The sequence below is a fragment of the Glycine soja genome, chromosome 10 (assembly GCF_004193775.1).
Source record: "Glycine soja cultivar W05 chromosome 10, ASM419377v2, whole genome shotgun sequence".
In the NCBI taxonomy this organism is placed as follows: Eukaryota; Viridiplantae; Streptophyta; class Magnoliopsida; order Fabales; family Fabaceae; genus Glycine; species Glycine soja.
This window is the reverse complement of record NC_041011.1, coordinates 27,682,625-27,702,000: the sequence shown is the minus strand read 5'-3', so window position 1 is coordinate 27,702,000 and position 19,376 is coordinate 27,682,625. Positions and strand designations below refer to the sequence as shown.

Here is a 19,376-nt window from a genome sequence, read left to right as displayed (position 1 = left end):
TATATTTTATAATATTTTAAATTAAAAAAGAACAAAAAGGAGAGAAAAAAGTTTTAAGTAGTGTATATTGAGAAATAAATTGTAAAATAAAGTAAATTGAAAAAAAAAATAGGAGAAAAAAGTGTATTAAAAAAAAACCAATACTGATTTCTATATTAATTACGGTATTGTTCTTATAATTCTGATATGATATTAAAGACATAATCTGGAATTGATTCTATTTAGTTCTCACTAAAATTCTGTCTGCTTTTAGTTTTTTTAACTGATGCTCCAATGAGAATGAGCAACATTTGTCTTTGGTAAAAACTCGAGATGTTTTTATAATTTTCTAATAAAAAATTTAAAAAAGATAATCAACCCATAAAGTTAAAGTTTGGAAAAAAAAAATCAGTCACTAATCACTATTGTCTTAAAACACTTTTTTTATTTGATTAAATTTATTTACGTATTTTCCTTCTGGATCATTGGTATCACTTTTCTTACTATTGGTTTCCACTTCCCAGTGACCACAAAACAACACTCTGCACGTTGTTCCCACCACCACCATACCTTCTTCACTCACTCTCGGGAGCGTCGAAAAGAAAAATGTTCACATTAGCCACCTCTTCCCAAGTACTGTTAAGACTTCAGCCACCGCACTCGATGGAGCCAATGGCCCACTCACTCACCCTAACTCCGTTTCCCGCCACCGCTTCCTCCTTCCGCCACCGTCACCTCTACGCCGTTAAAGCCCTAACTCTTCGCTCCGTCACTCGCCGTTTAAAACCCGCACTCGTTAGAGCCTGTGATCGGTCACAACAGGTTCTCTCTTTCTCAATCCTCATCGCCAACATTATCAGCTAACAGAAAAAAAGAAAAGGAAAAAAGTGTTAATTGAAACTTGCATTAGTTCCCTGAATTTGGAAATAATAATTAATCAGAAATCATATATTTTTTCTTAATGTGGTGAAAAATTAAGGTTTTTTTTTTAGATTAAAATTCACGTTGAAGCCAACACTTGTTGTGAAAGTGGACTATGCTATGTGGGAGGTGGTTGACACTTTGGAGATTATTTTGGTTGAATGGTTAATTTCAATTTCATGTGACCTTAAATTGAACATATTTGGACCAAAGTTCCTACATTGTTATTTAATTCATCCTGTATAATGTAATGTATTTGTGTGGTGTTATAATGTTATATGCATTTGAGAGTTTTTTTTTTTTTGTTTAATTTTTATAATTTTTGGAAATTCAGATGGGTGGTAATGGAAGCAAAGAGACGAAGGGATTGAGTTGGGTGGAACCCATTTTGACATTTGCTAGGAGAAACATTCTACCCTTGGGTGCCTATCCTCTCTGTCCTATGCATTCACATTTTGTTGTAATTTTCTTTTTGTGATTTTATTTATGGTTTACTTCATTTTGAATATATTCTAATGGATAACAATTTTTTTCTGTGTTTTTGAGGCGATGTGTAGCTCTGGTTAGTGCAGTGACATTAGGATTAACATATCCTAGTATTGGTTGTGTTGCTGATAAATACGGTGTGTCAAAAATTGGTCCATTTGGTATTTTTGTTATCTCAGGTTAGTATCAAAGGATAGTCTTTTGCGTCTATTTGTTATTTTGATTTTATGATACCCTTATCTCAAGGTGTTAATTTTTTTTCCCTCATGGTTTATCATATAGGATTGATGTTGCGTAGTGAAGAAATCGGTGCAGCAGTAGAAGCATGGCCTGTTGGACTCTTTGGGCTTGTATGAAAATTAATTTTTTATGGATGAATTTTACAGGCTGGTTCACTACAGCCTGTGTTTGGATTGGCCATCCTAGATTTGATTAATCTCTTAACCTGGATTTGATTGGATTTGGACTCTCATTTCTTAACTGGAATGTTACTGATCATGCTGCAAATTTGTGATCAAGTTATCTATATCTATATGATTTGTTTGACCCCTGTTGAACACTATAAGAAACCTTGCTGTATCTCTTGTCATATTGTCTGTACTATTGCAACAACTGAGCTTGTTAGATGGGTTTGGCTAGATGGATCAATTGATACCATTGAACTCTATAAAAAATGAATTATCTCAATTCGTTCTTATATGTCTGCACTTTTTAAAAACAAAATCTCAAAGGTTATTTTTATTTATTTCTCAATGTATAATGTGTTCTTTGGTTCTTTCTGCAGGTGTCTATTTTATTTCTTACACCATACTTTTCTAGGGTAATATTGCAAATTCAGCTCCAACCCCAGGAATTTATTACAGGTTTAGCCATTTATTTTTGTTCTACCTTAAGCTTAAGTCAGTGTTAGCCATTTGCTAGATACTTTTTTTGTAGTTTTAATTGTTTTGAGCTTGTGTAACCTCATTTGTATATGCTGACCTTAAATCTTATCAAACACTGTATAACAGCTACTTAAATTTTGACTGCATTGTGTTACCTTGTAGACTAATTGTCCAGATTTATGAAACTCGAATTTCTATGTTGAACTAGTTCATGTTTGCATAGATTCAATATTAATTGGTAACTCAAATGATTCTGCATTATTGAAAAGATTCGCCTTTTGTTTGACATGCACCGAAACCTATCTCTGCTTTAAGTTGATGGTTAAATTTTTAGGCTGTTTATTTTTCTTAAATGGTGCGCTTCTTTGAGTCTTTGATCATGTGTTCAATGGATGGACCTATTCTTATTATTTAATCAAATTTCAGCCCAGTATGTTGACATAATAGTAGGTCCTTGTAGTGATCATGAATTGAGCACAAAAATACAGAATTACTCAAAATGTAGAATAATAGACCTATGCCAGACTGCAGGTTATATAGACATGCCCCATACACAGTTGTGCAGTTCTGCTTTGCTTGCAATGTTCGTCATTCTAGGAAAAGGCTCCTCTCAAGTCTACAATGAGAGTGTTTGAAAGTGCACAAGGACATGCATATCCACCCTTCAATTTTAGTTAAGATCATGATGTGATTTAAATTAAATTAAGGGTGAATATATCTGTACTTTACAGACATACTCACTCTAGGGGAGCCTTATTGATATCTTTCACTTTAACTGAAAATTCATTCTTATTATTGTGATAAGGGTACATTAGGCTTAATAAATCTCAATCAAGGAAAAAATACAACTCTTCTATGTTGGTTGGATAGTTGAATGTTTACCTAAATCTCTTAATCAGGCCACCAGGACCTCCACTTTTTTATTCAATTTATTTATTTTCACTGTGTTTCAGTCATCCAAGAAAAATTTCCATTTCTTCCCTTCTTATTTCTATCAATCTAAACAGCATACTTTTTCTACTATATTTCCATTTTATTTCTATCCCTCCCATTTCTTTTCCTCTAATTTCTTTCCATCCCGTTTCACTCCTCATCCAAACAAAACGTTTGAGTTGATGGTAGCCTGAGTTCCCATGTAAAGTGAAGGTTGTAGGTTTGATTTCCTTTAATTCAGCTAGGTATGCCTGTTTCTTCTAGACCATAAATTTCCTGAATGACTTAGAGCTTAGTTATTACACAGCTGCTAATGCTATCTCATAATTCTTGCAAAGGTGGTATGTAGTTTCAGAACTTCTATAACATTTAACACCTAAAACATATGCTGAGGTTAAACTACATGGATGATGCAATTCTATAGGAACGCCATGATTTTTAAAAATCATCAATTTGCCATTTCTAAATTGGTGGATGATGCAATTTATCTTACCTGGTCTTGGTTGAGGGGGTGGGAAAAGGACTTTGCCATCCCGTTTAATCAATGGTCATCTTCTATGTCCTTTGCCTTCTCCTAGTCTGGGAAGGATGGGTGGTTTTTTGTAAGGTCTCTAGTTGGGGAAGCTGTGTAGTTTTGCTTTATATCCTCAGCCTATGGCTTTCTTTTTGTATCTCTGTAGTACCTCTGGTACTATCCTTTTTTAATATCTAATATATGATACTTTTGGCCGTTCAAAAAAAAAAAAAAAAAACATGGAGACCAGGGAGGAACATGCACTTATCTGCATTGCAATAGCAAATTGCTTTTAAGACTTTTATGCTTAGCTTTGGAATGCTGTGACTTCATTGAATCAATGTTCCATGTTGGAGTTTTTGTGAGAGATTAGTGAATGTACTCCTTGTTGAAAATGATAAACAAGATTGTTTGATGAACAATGTGTTTGGTAAAGAATATGCAAACGGAGTATTGGCAAATGACAAAATAGATTGATTTAGGTACTCTTATAATATGGGAAACTGGCTTGCATATAGAATTTAGAAAAATATGGAAGATGCTTGAAGACATGATTGTATATATCTTGAATTTCGTACTGTTGGTCTCATATATCACATATTTCCAACAATTGATACCCTGAAATTTTTGTACTAGTTGTTCATAGTTGGGTTGCATAGTAGTCTTGCAATTTGAGATTTGAATTTCTGGGTTTCTACAGGGCTGGCTATATTTGCCTGTATGCCAACTACATTATCAAGTGGTGTTGCACTTACCCAGGTATACTTTGGTTTATCTCCTTTCTTATTTTTCTTTTAGATTTCTATTCTTATAAATTTTACATACCTTGTATTGACCACCTGTTAACGAGTTGAATTATGTTTGAGTTTTCCCACTTTGCTTTGCTTCTGCAGCTTGCTGGGGGAAATTCTGCACTTGCTCTTGCAATGACTGTGATATCTAACATGTTAGGAATATTGATTGTGAGTCATAAAGAGTTTCATATTTAACATTATCCTCAATTTTATCTTGGTTTTACATTTTTTTTAAGTTTATTGCAGAATAGTTATGTCTGTGCTGAAATTTAGGGATGTGTAAAATGTAAATTACTCTGAACCCCCTTCTATTTTTCATTTCTTACACAAAACTTCTTTCTAAAACCTACACAAACCCCTCCTATTTTTTTTTTTTTTTTTACAGAAATCCATCCTATTTTATGAATATGCAACATTTAAATCTAAAATCTTTATTTTTGTATGAAATTGACAAAAATATCCTTATTATAGATTTTTTTTTATCTCATTATAAGACCCTTTATTTATTCAACGTTACAAAAACCTGTTCTATTTTATAAATATATTACAATTAACTCCCCCTATTATAGTAAAAATTTGAAATCATTGAATCTTAAATGTCAAAAGTTTTAAAATAAATTAAAGTAACGTAAAAGAATAATAAATTAAATTATCATTTATATTATTTTAAATTTTTGTAGTAAAAAATCTAATAAAAAATTAATCACATGAATTATCAATATGATGAAATGAAACTAATATTTTAAAATTGAATTTTCAAGAATTAAATAATAAAAAAATTAAATCGTATTTTATTGATTTAGTTATTAATAATTCACATGATTAATTTTGTATTGAATTTTTCATTTCAATTTTGAAAAAATTATTATTTATAATTTTTTTATTATCTATATTTTTTATTTTCTTTTATTTTAATGTTATCTTAAATTTTTTATCATTTGAATATTAATAATTTCTAATTTTTTCTATTGTAGAAGTATTTAATTGTAACGTTTATACAATCTGTAATGTTAAGAAGTAAAAGGGATTTTATGTAATTACTAATTAGTCAAAATCTGTAATAAGGGCATTTTTGGCAATTTCATTTAAAATAAAGGTTTTCGTTTAAGTGTATCATATTTATAAATTAGGACAGGTTATATGTAGGTTTTAGAAATAGAAGGGTTTTGTGTGAGAAATGAAAAATAGAAGAGAGGTCGGAGTAATTTACTCTTTAGTGATTGATTTGACAGAAAGAAAAAAAAACTGAATAACATTTTGATAGGAAATATTGGATTCTGTGGAAAAACTAAAGGTGGTAAGCATAGCATCTTAGGAGATGAAAGGAAATTACTTACTATCTTTTGGATCACACTTAACAACTCATGCGACACTTCATTATATATAATTCTTAGGACAAACCAAGAGTTGTGACATACTTGAACACAATAAATACAATAAGTAATTTCTAATTAGTGTAGTGCCTTATTTCTAAGAACTAGTGTTTTGATTTATTGAATTGAAGCTCAACTCCAGAAGTTTTAGAATTGATTTACACCAGAGTCTTGTACCCAAGGACCTAAAGAGGGGCATTGAGAGACACAAACAATAGATTTACCACTGTGCAACTGAAGTAGTAGGGCCAGAGTTCTGACGACTCTTAAACCACTTGTCAAATTCTAACATGCAGCCGGTGTAGCACGAGGATGATCAACTGGCTCTGTTGGCTCTACCACAGGTGTCCGGGCCACATTGGCAGGATGAAGAGGTTTACTGTGCAGCTTCCAGCAACGGTCAATGGTGTGCCCAGTACGATAACAATGGTCGCACTTATATCAATTTGTCCGTGTGAGAATGGTTATTCTTTGAGGCAAGAGCATATAAGGGTCTCCGTATGAACCTTGGATGAAATTTGAAGTAGTGGAGAGGAGGCAAAAGTCATCATAGGCACTGCGGGAGAACTAAGAATCTGCTCATGAATAACAGAATATTTTGTTGGTAGGCCATAAAAGGCCAAGGTCATAAAGAATGCACTCCTATTCTCAGATTCTTTCTTAGCCTTAGCAGGAATGGATGCAGCAGGAGGCAAAATCTCAACACCTCTTTGTAGATCAGTTGACGTGCTAGTGGTGGGGTCACTTGCCCCGAAAGGTTGCCGGAGCGGCAATCGTGGCGGTGGCCAAAAAATGCATTAGAAAAGGGTATAAAGTCTCCAGAAGGAGACCTATGAGAAAAAGGGGCGAATTGGAGACGTACACTACTAGAGAAAGTCCTCATAGGTAGCTGGAGTACTGTGAGGCTGATAAGTGGGATGAGTGGAATGAGCAGAGTTGTCTGAGCTACATTGGCAGGGTGCGGTGGTTTACCATGTAGCTTCCAGCGATCAATGGTATGGTCATGACGAAGACAATGGTCACACTTGTGACAACTCAGAGTTAGATGACCTTGTTCGAGAGCATCCAAAATTATTGCTCTGGGAAGCAAGGGTAGATGTGTCCCCCATCATAGGAGTGGGGATGTTGGTAGTAGGCTTCGGTGGAATCCTAAGCAGTGTAGAACAAGTGGATGCCATCATTGGGGCGACTGGTGACCCATGAATTTGGTCTTGTGTAGCAGAATACTCTGGAGGCATACCATAAAGAGCTAGAGTCATAAAGAAAGCACTGCATTTCTCTAGTTCCTTCTTGGCCTCAATTGGAATAGAGGCAGCAAGAGGTAAGAGCTCATTATATTCATGTAGGGCTGCATGGAGTTGTCAAAGATATGCAAACATAGGACCGACTTTCAAATTTTTGGGGGGCAAGAAGAGTCATCAAGTCTTGGCACACTCCATATAGCTGTTGAGTATCGTTTGTGTAAAGAGCACGCGCCTCAGTCCAAACCGATTTGCAAATGATATGGGGTAGGAAAATCGATTTAAGGGAGGGGTGGAGGGTGGACTTAATAACACTGCATAGGTTGGCATCAATCTTCGCCCATTGTGCACGGTCAACCACGAGTATGGAATCAATTGTACTAGTGAGGTGAGATTTGTACCCCAACCTACTAATCCATAAGGTGACTTCAGAAGTCCTATTAGAGTAGTTGGAGCCGTCCAACTTCTCAATGGAGAGTAGGAGGTTTGAAAAAATGGGAGCCCTTGCCTTTGATGGAGTGACAGAGCTAGTGGAAGCCATAGTGGGCTGGGTCTATCTTTCTTTTACTGATTTTTATTTCAATATAAGCACAAGGGAATCTATTCACTTTCTTTTCTTGATTTTTTCTAACAATTAATAATAAGATTGTGTTTGCATTTTGTATCAACCTCATAGATCACATCTCATTTATTCACATTAATTATATAGTTAAGGCTGAAATATGTTTTGAGTCCCTAGTAAATTAACGAATTTTGATTTGGGTTCCTAATATTTTTTTTCCATTGAGTCCCTAATGAAACAAAAAGTTTTGTTTTTGGTCTTTTTTTATTTTGTTTTACTCCTAATATATATTTTTTCTTGAATCCCTCAAAAGACCATTTGTTATTAGCCCCTATCAAATATTTTTCAAGGGGGCTAATAGAAAATGAACAAAATATTACAAGGACACAAGAAAAAATATATATATTAGAAGGACTAAAACAAAATAACAAGGACCAAAAACAAAATTTTTGTTTTATTAGGAATTCAATGCCAAATTTTTTTATTAGGGACCAAAAACAAAATTTGCTAATTTATCAAGGACCCAAAACATATTTAAGCCTATAATTAATATTTGATCTCTTCTCTCTTTTATCATCAAACCAAGTCCATATTATTTCAACACATTTGATTGTGATTTTATTTATCCTTCCTTTTCTAAACAATATGCAATGTTTTAGCTTACATATATGTTTTCTTCATCTACTTTAGTTCTTGTTTTTGTTATGTTTAATATTTCATCTTCTTTTAGATTCCACTATCCATCACAAAATTTGTAGCTGCTGGAGTTGGAGTGACTCTACCTACCAAGCAGTTATTTAAAAGTCTTGTTCTGACCATATTAATCCCCCTTATTTTGGGAAAGGTAATTGCGTTTTCTCCTTCAAATATATTTGATACTGTAGAAGCTGTTGGTTGAATACTTCCAAAGTGATGTAATTTTGGACTACAAAATGTATCTTCTCTCCATGGGCTTACAACTGGATTGCTTTATGTTTTAAAGGTTGTGCATGAAATATCTTTGATATTTTCAGGATTAAATAAATATCTCATTTATCTTTGATATTTTTCCTATTTCTTTCTATATTAGTTTCCCTATTTCCCTTAATAGGATTAGCGATTTAGCTTATAAAAGTAGATTAGGGCTTGTTTTTAAAACACAAATATATTCAGTTCCCTTTCTTTCTAGTGGTTGTTTTGCTTTCTGAAGCTATGGTGGTGACTTTGCAACTACCATGTGGCTTTTAGTCAGAGCCTTTGACTACACAATATTCTGTTGTGAAAATGATATTTTTTGTTAGCTGCATTGCTACTTTTACACATTTTGTATTTTCAATGTGCTATTCTCCTAAAATGACCTATAATTCTCTGTAGGAATGGGTCTTGTTGCTTACAGTAAGTGATTGGTTGTAACTTGTCAATGGTTGCTAATTGAATTGTATGAGTGAGCAAATTCATAAGCGATCTTTTCAAAAATGACTTTTCGAATACCCTATTTTGTCAATTGTCAGTTTTTTTCTTGCTGCTGATTCAGATTTTTTTTCCTTCTTTTACCAATTGATTATATCAATTTTTCACCATGATTTTATTTATTCACCAGTTTTACGCCCATGACAGAATACATTTGTTTTTGCATTATCTGCTATATGTGGAAGTTGAATTTGGTCTTTGGAGCTGAATACTCAAAAACTTGTGTTGCACTGAGTTTCTTTAAAGTATTTTAATATTTTTTATTGCTTTGAATGGGCAGGTTCTACGTGAATCTTTTAAAGGTGTGTCCTATTGTCTATGCTTGTTGAGTAGCTTGTTTGCCACATATTTTGATGGATAAAATAAAGAAGTGTTTGTCATTATTACATGAAATAAATACCTGACATGACAATGAGAATGAAATTGTAATGGAGTTTCCTTGGAAGTCATAGTTGTAAGGGCCTGTAATTTCTTATTAGATTATTTACTTGACCATTACTTTATGTCAGTCAAAGGCTGGTCAACTTAATATATTTCAAATGTCGTTCTTAATTCTCACAGAAATCCTCGTTAATAATAAAACACAAATCAAAAACAAAAAAGTAGAAAAAAAGTCAAAGTAACAGCGGTGACCAATTCTTCTAGATCTTTTAGATAAAGCCCATTTAAAAGGTTTACAAAGTAAAAGAAATAAGCCTAATCTGATCCTAACTTAAATATTATAACCATAGAAACATCTTTAAAAATGAGTGATTGAGAATAAGTTTCAAGAGATACTTTTGCGAATTTCTTGAGTGTTTTGCATTCAGCATTCTGATATTATATATGTACACAAATAAACACATCTTGTATATACTTGAATCATAGAGAATTGAACTGTCTACTAAGATATAATGTTCCCAATATTTCATAAATACCTACTGTTTCCAAAGTTTTATTAACCACCCTTGTCATTTCCATGTTCCAACACTCCACCTTAAGCATATAAATCATATGCTTGAAATTGTCATCCTTATTTCTTTCTCTTGGAGCAATTCTCATATTCCTCGTTTCTCTTCTATCCTTTCTAGGCCCAAATCCTCCAACTTCATTTTCGCATTCTTCATAATCTTAATAGCATTCTCTGTCTTTTCTTTTGCTGTAGCCTTTTTTTCTTTAGGTGCTGAAGTAAAAGTGAAACTGTGAAATATTTGGATGGTTTAATGTGTAATAAATCTAGAATATCTAAAATGGATAAGATGGGCACAACAGCTTCATGGTAGCAAACTTACAACTAGATGAAAAGGATGTAGAAACAACAAGAATTGTGAGGACTTCAAGTAGATAAGGACTCTAATAACTAACTAAAAAGCATATGAATGTGATACGTGCACCAATTCTATAGCAAACTAGTAAGTAACAAATAAGGTTGCGAAAACAAGATAACAGGTGAATAGAAGGCAACAAACCCAAGTCCCACATCGACTAGAGATAGTTTCAAGATAGAGTAGTGGGGGGCAATCCTCACCCTTAGAAGCTAACTTTTGGGGTTGAGTTAGGTCCAAACCCACAGTCTAAGATGGTATCAGAGCCTATCCTAGATCTATTAAACGGGTCACCCACCATATTATCCACCCACCAAGCCCAAAAGTGTTGGGCGTGAGGGGATTGGGAAAAACCTCACCCTTTGAGCTAGTTTTTGGGATTGAGTTAGGCTTAAACTCACATTCTAAGACTTTGGTACCGTTGAAAATCAGAATGTAATATTTCCACCCATAGTTTTAGTGAAATATGTCTCTATTTACTAAAAAACAAAAGATAGATAAATACATGGACACAAAAGCAAACTGTTTAGATCCCACGTTGACAATAGGTATGGCTAAAGTAGAGCTTATACAGACTTGAGCATTTCTCATCTCATGGGTTAGCTTTTGGGGTTGAGTAGCTTATCCCAAATTCAAGATTATTCAAAGCCCATCATAGATCTAATATTGGGAAACCCCCTCAATTGTCCACAAAAAAAAGTACTGGTTCATGGATTTCCTAGTGCAATCTACCTAGTCCCATTGTGGCTCTCTAGTGCAATATAAAAAACTACTTGGTCTCCATGACTTTCCCAGTGTAATTTACCTAGTGTGGCTTTCCCATGGCGATATTAAAAAAACTCAGTTCTACAATCTTCACGCTCCAGATGTCCAATCATGGGTGTGAGGGTGTGTGTTAAGATCTCACATCGACTATAGATATGACTAAAGTATAGCTTATAAAAACTTGGGTAATCCTCACCTCATGAGCTAACATTTGAGGTTGAGTTAGTCTAGCTCTCGAGTTTACATCTGATTCTGACCCGAGCCACCATATTGCTCTCCAAATTCTTCTATCCCCCCATTCTTTTCCCTGCTTCATGTAAACCTTACTTTGTCCTGTCATTGCATAATTTCCCTCTCTAGTTCCTTGCTTCCACGTGTACATTCCATTACACTCTCCTCCACCATTTCCTCCTTGTACACGTATTGTCTCCTTGGGTCTAACCCTTTATTGCCCACTTTCTTTTCTTGCCCTATGTGTCATATGCCCATTAGTTGCACATTGGCATGAAGATTTTGCCTCTTACTACCACCAAAGCCATGAAAGCTAACATTAAAAATTGGTCAGGCATATATATACATCTTAGAATTTAGGCATAGGGCCTAATTTAATCCCACAAAACCGGCTTGTAAGGTGAGGATTGCCAAGTTTTACATGGACTACATTGGCTGTATCTTTAGTCAATGAGGATCTCAATCCCTTCCCCGAGAGTTGTTGTCTCGATTGATGCACACTATGATGCTTCACTTAGCCTTTCTAGTCAACCCCTCCATAGATAGCCCATTTTTAGGCAATGGCAAGGGAAAAAATAGAAAAATGTGTTGATGGATAAATTGTTGATAAGTTGGTTAAGATTGTGACAAAAAGACCAAGTCAATGGGTAGTGCATCTAAAGCATCAAAAGAAAAGATAATGGTTCCTTAAAAATAGGAAGCAAGTTGTGCAACAGTTTGGAATTCAAAATGCATAGTGGGGAGCTGTTGGAGGTTACGAATCATGACTAGAAAAAATAAGTAGCAATTGCAAGCCATGATCTAATATGAGGGTCCACCCACAACTTTATAAACTACCCATTAACTTCAAGATGTTTCTGATTTCTTAGCCTATAATAGACCTTGTACTTCAAATTTGTGAGATACAATCAATCCAATACACAAATTTTACCCTGCATTTAGTTTATCATTTTTCTTTACCATTTCTGCCATTTATTGCTTTCTTTTAAATCTTTCCTTTACAGCCTTTTCTTTGTTGCTTTTGTTTACCGTTTTCCTTTACAGCCTTTCAACCTTTACCTTTCACGTAAAATCCTATCTTCTCCCTTCTTCATTCACCTACACCAATCGCTTCCCGGAGTAGCTTGGGAACCCATAGTCAAGAAGCAGATTCCCCTTCCTGGCACAAATCGTTTTATTATTTTGGGACCTTGTCGAGATAAGGTTAGCTATAATGTATTTCCGCTAACTTTGAATTTTTATGCGACAACAACAACCAACTCTGAAATGTTACAATTAAGGCAGGCTAGGGTTAACTGCAATTAAGGTGACTTTCTTGTATTGTTATATGATGATCGTACCATGATAACACCTTTACCATTTGATATATGCATGTACAGTACCTGTCTTCATGTAGCCTTTTCCAGGTGTAAGAGTGAAAAGAACAATGAAAATATATGCTTAAATAAAGGGATGCTTGAATATGACATGTCTATAAGCTATGTTGCTTCTTCCTTGAGCTGATTAATTTGAAGTTGTGTCGAGCAGTTGGTGGGTCAGGTTTAGTTTTGTTTTAGTTTTAATTAACATATAGGTTAGTTTTATAAGACTTTTCGGCCTTAGGGCTCTCCTTGCATTAAAAAAAAGTTTTACAAGACTTCATGTGCCTGTAAATATATCAGTAACCAAAAGAACAAATTAGAATTGCTTGTCTTCATGGAAGAATTTGCCTGTCATTGTTATGGGTAAACCTTTGTTTGTCTTTTCTTTTGTTGATAAGCAGAGGCATAGGAGGACTCTGATTTAGGGCATGATTGTCTGTACTTCTTGTTATGAACAAACTTTTCTTTTTTAAATTAAATGATGTTTTTCCAAAATTTATAATAATTAAGCTTTTCATAAAATAAAACTTAAGAAAAGCTGTTTTAGTGCCTTTTTCAAAAGCCAAAGCTTACGAAAAAAAGCTCCTAATAAAGTTGCATCATATAATCACTTTTTTTTCTTTCTTAAACAAACAGGCCCTTATTTGTTCTATATTATTCTATGTTTGCATACTTGTCCATTTTTCCGTGCTATAATATTATTATTTATCTAGAAAATATTTGTTTTGATAAAATCTGCTTTACAGGTGTGGCTGACTTTGTTGACAAAAACCGCAAGCTTTTCACAGTGATCAGTGCACTTTTCCTTAGCCTAGTAAGAATGATTACTTTGGGGTGTTTTCTTAATTCCTTTCTCCTAGTTGGTGGTTTTCCTTGCACCTAGTTGATGGGAAGATTGCTTAAATTTTGTTGTCTTTTTAACATGTTCAGAATCTTAAGTTATAAGAAATTGATGAGATGCATTTTGCTGTTTCTTTTAATTGATTATTTTGTTGGACCAGTGGCAAATTCCATCTATTGAAATCAATTCATGAAATCCTTGTTCAAAAGTTAGCCAGCCAAAAAATAAATAACTAAATTAATAACCATTAGTTTCTGGACAAGGAATTGTTGTTCCTGGCTTCACATAACCTAGAATTTTATAAAGCTGATTTTAGTTAATGACAACTTGAGTGTTGATTAATGACTTAGTAGTCCTTCTTGTCACCTTGTCCCCTTCTTTTTTCTCCGTGAAAAAGAATATTTTGCAGGGAAAAACTTTGTTTTTGTGCTTGCATTGAATCCATAAATTGTAGGGACCTATTTTATGCATTCAAGGCCAGAAAAAATCATTACGCAGACGAATCATTAATTATGTTTATGTTTGTGAAATCTAATATCTGTAACTGTAAGTGAACAGCTTTAGTCAAAATTCTACATTCAGGTGCCATATGTTTGTCTTTGTTCATTAAATGCTAAATCTTAATTTGACATGAAGGCTTTACATATATGGGCAGTAATCCCACCCAACAAATCATGTATGAAGCTTAATGTTTGATTTACATGTTTTTCATAAAATTATTTCCTTCTCTTGTTTATTTTATTTGGTTTGTTATTTTATCATCAAGGTATTACAAGCAAATTATAGTCTAATAAAATATTTCCATACAGGTACCTTGGACACAAGTGAGTAGGTCAAGGTCATTGCTGTTAATGGTGAAGCCCAGTGTTTTTCTTGTAGCTATTGGACTGGGAACGTATGTTTGGCACATGAGTTAGTTTTCATTTGTTTGTTGTCATGACATAATTTGAATCTGTTATTGTTAGTTTTCTCTTTACTAGTTGTTTGTTTTGGTAGTATTAATATATAGTAAAAAAATTAACAATTATTTTATATTTCATTCTACAATGAATAGTTAAAGAAAATGAGTTCCTATGTCAAGAATTTGTAGACATTTAATGGTATGTGCCTATGTGATAGGTACTTTTACCATTTACATACAACACTCTTTTCTGATCGCCCATATATCTTTGACTCTGATTTTGTGTGGGTATTTCATGGACAACATGAGATTCATTAAATTGGAAAATCGATATTTGTTATTTGAAATTTATATGATCAGTGTCATTGGTTTTACTTTTTAAACAACATTGACTTAATATTTAGGGCACAAATCATATTGGCAATCTTATATTTACGGATACATATATAGTCTTCTGGTCAGTTGAAGTCTTGTTTACCATGGAGATCTTTTCTGGCACTCTCTTCCTATGAGCAAGTGTCCTAACTCCTAAGGGGCAAATGGTGTACAATTTAATGGGTTAATCACTATTAATTGATTTCTATAAAGGGCTATCAGCTTCAATGGCATTGTGGTAACTGGTAACTAAAATTGACCTTCATGATACATTGCAGGCTTCTTCATCTGTCTTTATTGGTATTTAATATCCTTGCTGTCTGGGGTCTTTCAGTTATCTCCGGTGGTAAAAATTCAATTTTTTCCCGGGAACAAAATGCCAGTGCACTCGTACTAGTAGCAAGCCAGGTAATAACTCAACCACTTTTTACTTTCTCAGATCTCCTATGAAAATGAGCATCAACTTGGTGGTGCTTTCTAACGAATCCATTTTCAAATAGTTATCCTTTTGATCTTCTCTCCAAACACACACATTTTCATTCCTTTCAGAAAACATTACCTGTAATGGTAGCAGTGATAGAGCCACTTCGAGGTGCATTTGGAGAATCTGGGTTACTGGTTCTTCCTTGTGTTGCAGCACATCTCAACCAGGTCATTTATTTATTTATTTATTTATTTTTACAAGTTTCTAATATCTCTTCCTCATGCTAACCTATAACTCCTTGTAGATTATTCTTGACACTTTTATCGTTAACTTCTTGCGTCCCCAAGACAATTCCAACAATGTCAAGGTGGCTTAATAGATGAAATGGTGGCCATCATAGATGGTTATGGCATATCATGAAAGCTCATCAAGCTGCATCTTAAGAAATGTTGAGATGAAGGATATTTAGAAATTTGCTTGGTTTCATTTCCCATTGTACAACTTACCTAAATATAATATGCTCTTGTACATTGTTCAGCCTGGCAGTTTGCCTGAGCATATAGGTTCAGTTCTTTACGTTTCTTTCGGGGTGTATTACCTAGATTTTCAATTTTTATATTCCTCCATTGTTCCAGTGTTCTTTCTTTAGATTAAATAGTTCTGTGTATTCAATGGAATTGATAGGCATTTCATATTCACTTATTGAGGAGTGAGGATTCTTTAACACGCTATCCTGACAATGTACTGGGCTAGCTAGCAGTTTTGCTTGTAGTTTATGCAGTGAATTCTTCTGTTTGTATTCAGGGGATGCCCATATTTTATTCTCAACTTTGATAGTGTGTGAAAGGGAGGGAAAATTGAATTATGTTCGGTTAATTAAGTTACTTTATACTCTATTTGATTCGTTTATTGTTGAGAAAGAGATGAGAAAATATGGGTCAAAATCTGTGATAATTACACACTAGATGTTATTTGTAGTCATAATAACGGGTTTAGAATATCCCTAATTAAAAATATATTCTTATCATAATTACAAAAAGGCAATTCCAAGATAGTATCTTCTTTATGTTCATTCTAGTATTTTTTTCATTTAAGTTGGAGCACATAAATCATGTGCACTCATTTGTTACTTGCATAATCAAATGAAGACCTCTCGGGCTTGGTAAAGACATTTGCCAACTGATCATTTGAATTTCTAAAGGTAGTTGTCATGATAATGTACCTCTATATTTAATCATTTTATGAAATAGTGGGTTTGGAGCAATATTTAAAGTTGCTTGATTATTATAACAAACGTGAACCAAACCTTTATTCTTTAAGCAATTGTTAAAGAGAAGTTATGCACTAACGGTGTAAAATGTTTTACATAGTTATCCAATCACAACTTATCATATATGATAAGTTTGTAGACTTTTAAAAAAATATCTTAAAGTAATTAAAACGATGACCTATGATTGGATGATTGGTTAGTGCATAAGTATGAAACTCATTGTTAAAATCAAATAAGTTCAATGCCTGAGGTTATAATTCTATACTTTGTTTCTATATGCTTGATCTTATTGCAACATTTTTTTCTTCCGATTCCATGAAATCATCACTAATTACAACTGTTAAAGGCGTTTAAGGTGGACATTCTTCCTCCTAAGGCTGAAAGATTATCCAAGTATCCACCTTTTCTTTCTTGCATTACAAACAGGGTGGAATTGTTTGTGGTTGGAAACAGACTCCATGCTAGTTTGGAAAGCTTTTAACAATGTGGACTTAGTGCCATGAGATTTTTGAAAAAAATACTTGGATCAATTGCCTCCATCAAGCTTCTTAGATTCAATTTCGTGTTTCTCATATCCATAGAAAAGGAAATACCCATGCAAACAAGATTGTGGTTCTTGGTGTTACACATCAGTCCTTTGCTTGGTGGGATTCTGTTCTTACCTTTTGTTTGAAAGATTTTGTTTGTAATAGAATAGGTCTTCCTAATTATAGTTTTAGCTGATCTCCAAGGGTTTTCTGTCTTGGTCCCCCCTTGTTGCTTTTATTTATATTTTTTCTTAACAATATTGTCTTGGCATGAGACATAGGTATCATCAGGTATAAGGGTGCCAACATAGTTGAGATGTTTATGTTTGATGTGATGTTTTCAGGTCTTTTCTAAAAAAATAAAAAGGTTATCACTAATAAAAACACAATACCCAAACAGATTTTGTAACACCTTAAATTCTTTTTCCAAAATTTTGCTTTAAAAACCATTTAAATAATAAATATTGCGGAATACACATCATTAACTTTTAATTTCTCTTTCTAAGTTGGCAAAATATTTGATCATTTTCTATAAATAAGATAAAATAAGCGTGTTGCTTGGAAAACATTATGTTTTCACGTCGTAATTAAATTCGTAAATAAATGGACGCAGATTTGTAATACAAAGCCTTTGTACTTAAATAAAACAAATAAATAGAATCATGATAGAAGAAATTGGATACAACCAAAAGTGTAAAAGTAGTGAAATGGTTGATACACATTTGGTACATCAAAAACATTTTTAGTGAAGATCTTGCCCCTCAAATTTGAAGTACCTAAAACATACTAGAAGGGGGGGGGGGGGGGGGGGAGGGGGTTGAATAGTGTGATGGACAAAAACTTTGTCTTTTGAAAACTTTGAAAGCTTTTCTCAAACAGATATCAATGGATGATAGGTTTCGTACAAGGGGTTCGAAATCACTTTGTGCTTAAAAACCAATTCACAAACCTTGGACACAATAGTGTAGAAGTAAATTATAGAAAAAAACTAATTATATAGAAGCAGTAAAGAAAACACAGAGGTTTTATACTAGTTCATCCCAACTCTTGGGCTACATCCAGTTCTCCTTCAAAACTTGAAGGGTTCCACTAATCAAATCTTTGATTATAACCAAGTATTCTCTATGTCACTTGTAGCTACAACAAGTACTCTCTAGGCCACTCCTGACACTACCCTTAATCTCCCTCTGAGATTAAGACCCAAATATTTATTGTCACTAAGCCACTCCAGGTTTTCACAAAAAATAGATGTTTGATTGAAAATGTATTCTAATCACTTAAAGAGTGTTTACACAATAAGCTTGAATACAATGAAACTTGCTAGGTTAGTAGAGCTAAGGTTCACTCAATTCAGTCTAGTTTCTTTCATACAACTAAACTGATAGCGTTACAATACTATGTTTGTTTTGACTCAGATGATTCTCTAGTGATTCAAAAACTTTATCACGAACATCTTCAAGCTTTATATAGACTTTAGAGCTTCGATCCATTGAGAGATCCCAGCTAGTCGTTGTCTAATAGCTTGGATGCTTAACACGAGGCACGTTACTATGCAGAGAGAGTGTGGGGACCATAAACATCTTACTCTTCTTTGTGTATTTTGAAGAATGCAAATTTGATATACAACAAACTTGTTAAGCATCAAAGCATAAAGAGATCTTTCAAAGACATAATCAAAGCAAATATGTTATTAGAATGCATGAGCAGATTATGTTGAGATAAATGAGACTCTCTTTGAGTTCATTACCTTATGCATGTATAAGAGAATATGTATTAATTAGAGGATGCATGTTAAGAATTTAAAAAGCATGAAAACACACATGTGTGACCACTATAACACTTGTTTTATTAAAAAGGCATGTAAGTAAAACAGTGGTTGGTGGTGGTGGAGTTGGTTGGGCAGATGGAGGCAACCTTTGTTGCATTAGTAGATTCATGTTGAAGAGAACATAATCATTGAAGGATTTGAGTGAATATTCCAAAGTGTTCTTGATCAGCAAATTGGTCTCCATGCGTTCAACTAGGAACCTTTTTTCCATGGTATCTTCCAAGTTGGTCTGTTGAAGGCGCAACAATTCTTGAATGTTCTCTTCAGACACACTAGTTGGAGCAAAGGTGGTCAAGGGAGCTATCTCACGAGGAGGATTGGAAGTGGAGATGGTTGCTAAGGCATCTTCAATAATCTGTGGAGGTTTTGAAGTAACTTCATTTAGCGGAAGTTCAATACCATCGACTTGAGGT

At 33.9% G+C, this 19,376-nt stretch overlaps 1 protein-coding gene across 1 annotated transcript; it reads left to right on the top strand.

Annotated features, from left to right (window-relative positions):
* Positions 1–467: 467 nt before the first annotated feature.
* Positions 468–16,166, top strand: LOC114372353 (probable sodium/metabolite cotransporter BASS4, chloroplastic). The gene is made up of 14 exons (XM_028329859.1): positions 468–801; positions 1,235–1,322; positions 1,458–1,565; positions 1,669–1,736; positions 2,171–2,249; positions 4,418–4,476; positions 4,611–4,679; positions 8,418–8,531; positions 9,417–9,438; positions 13,544–13,611; positions 14,448–14,533; positions 15,193–15,322; positions 15,464–15,565; positions 15,643–16,166. The coding sequence occupies exons 1-14, from the start codon at positions 586–588 to the stop codon at positions 15,712–15,714; spliced, it is 1,281 nt and encodes a 426-aa protein (XP_028185660.1). The 5' UTR covers positions 468–585; the 3' UTR covers positions 15,715–16,166.
* Positions 16,167–19,376: the final 3,210 nt, after the last annotated feature.

What these genes read in the sequence shown, in the direction of transcription:
- LOC114372353 (XM_028329859.1), top strand. Translation starts at nt 586, where the DNA reads ATGTTCACATTAGCCACCTCTTCCCAAGTACTGTTAAGACTTCAGCCA. An exon ending in GAGAAACATTCTACCCTTGG is followed by an intron (nt 1,323 to 1,457) that starts GTGCCTATCCTC and finishes GGCGATGTGTAG; the next exon opens with CTCTGGTTAGTGCAGTGACA. An exon ending in TTGCAGCACATCTCAACCAG is followed by an intron (nt 15,566 to 15,642) that starts GTCATTTATTTA and finishes AACTCCTTGTAG; the next exon opens with ATTATTCTTGACACTTTTAT.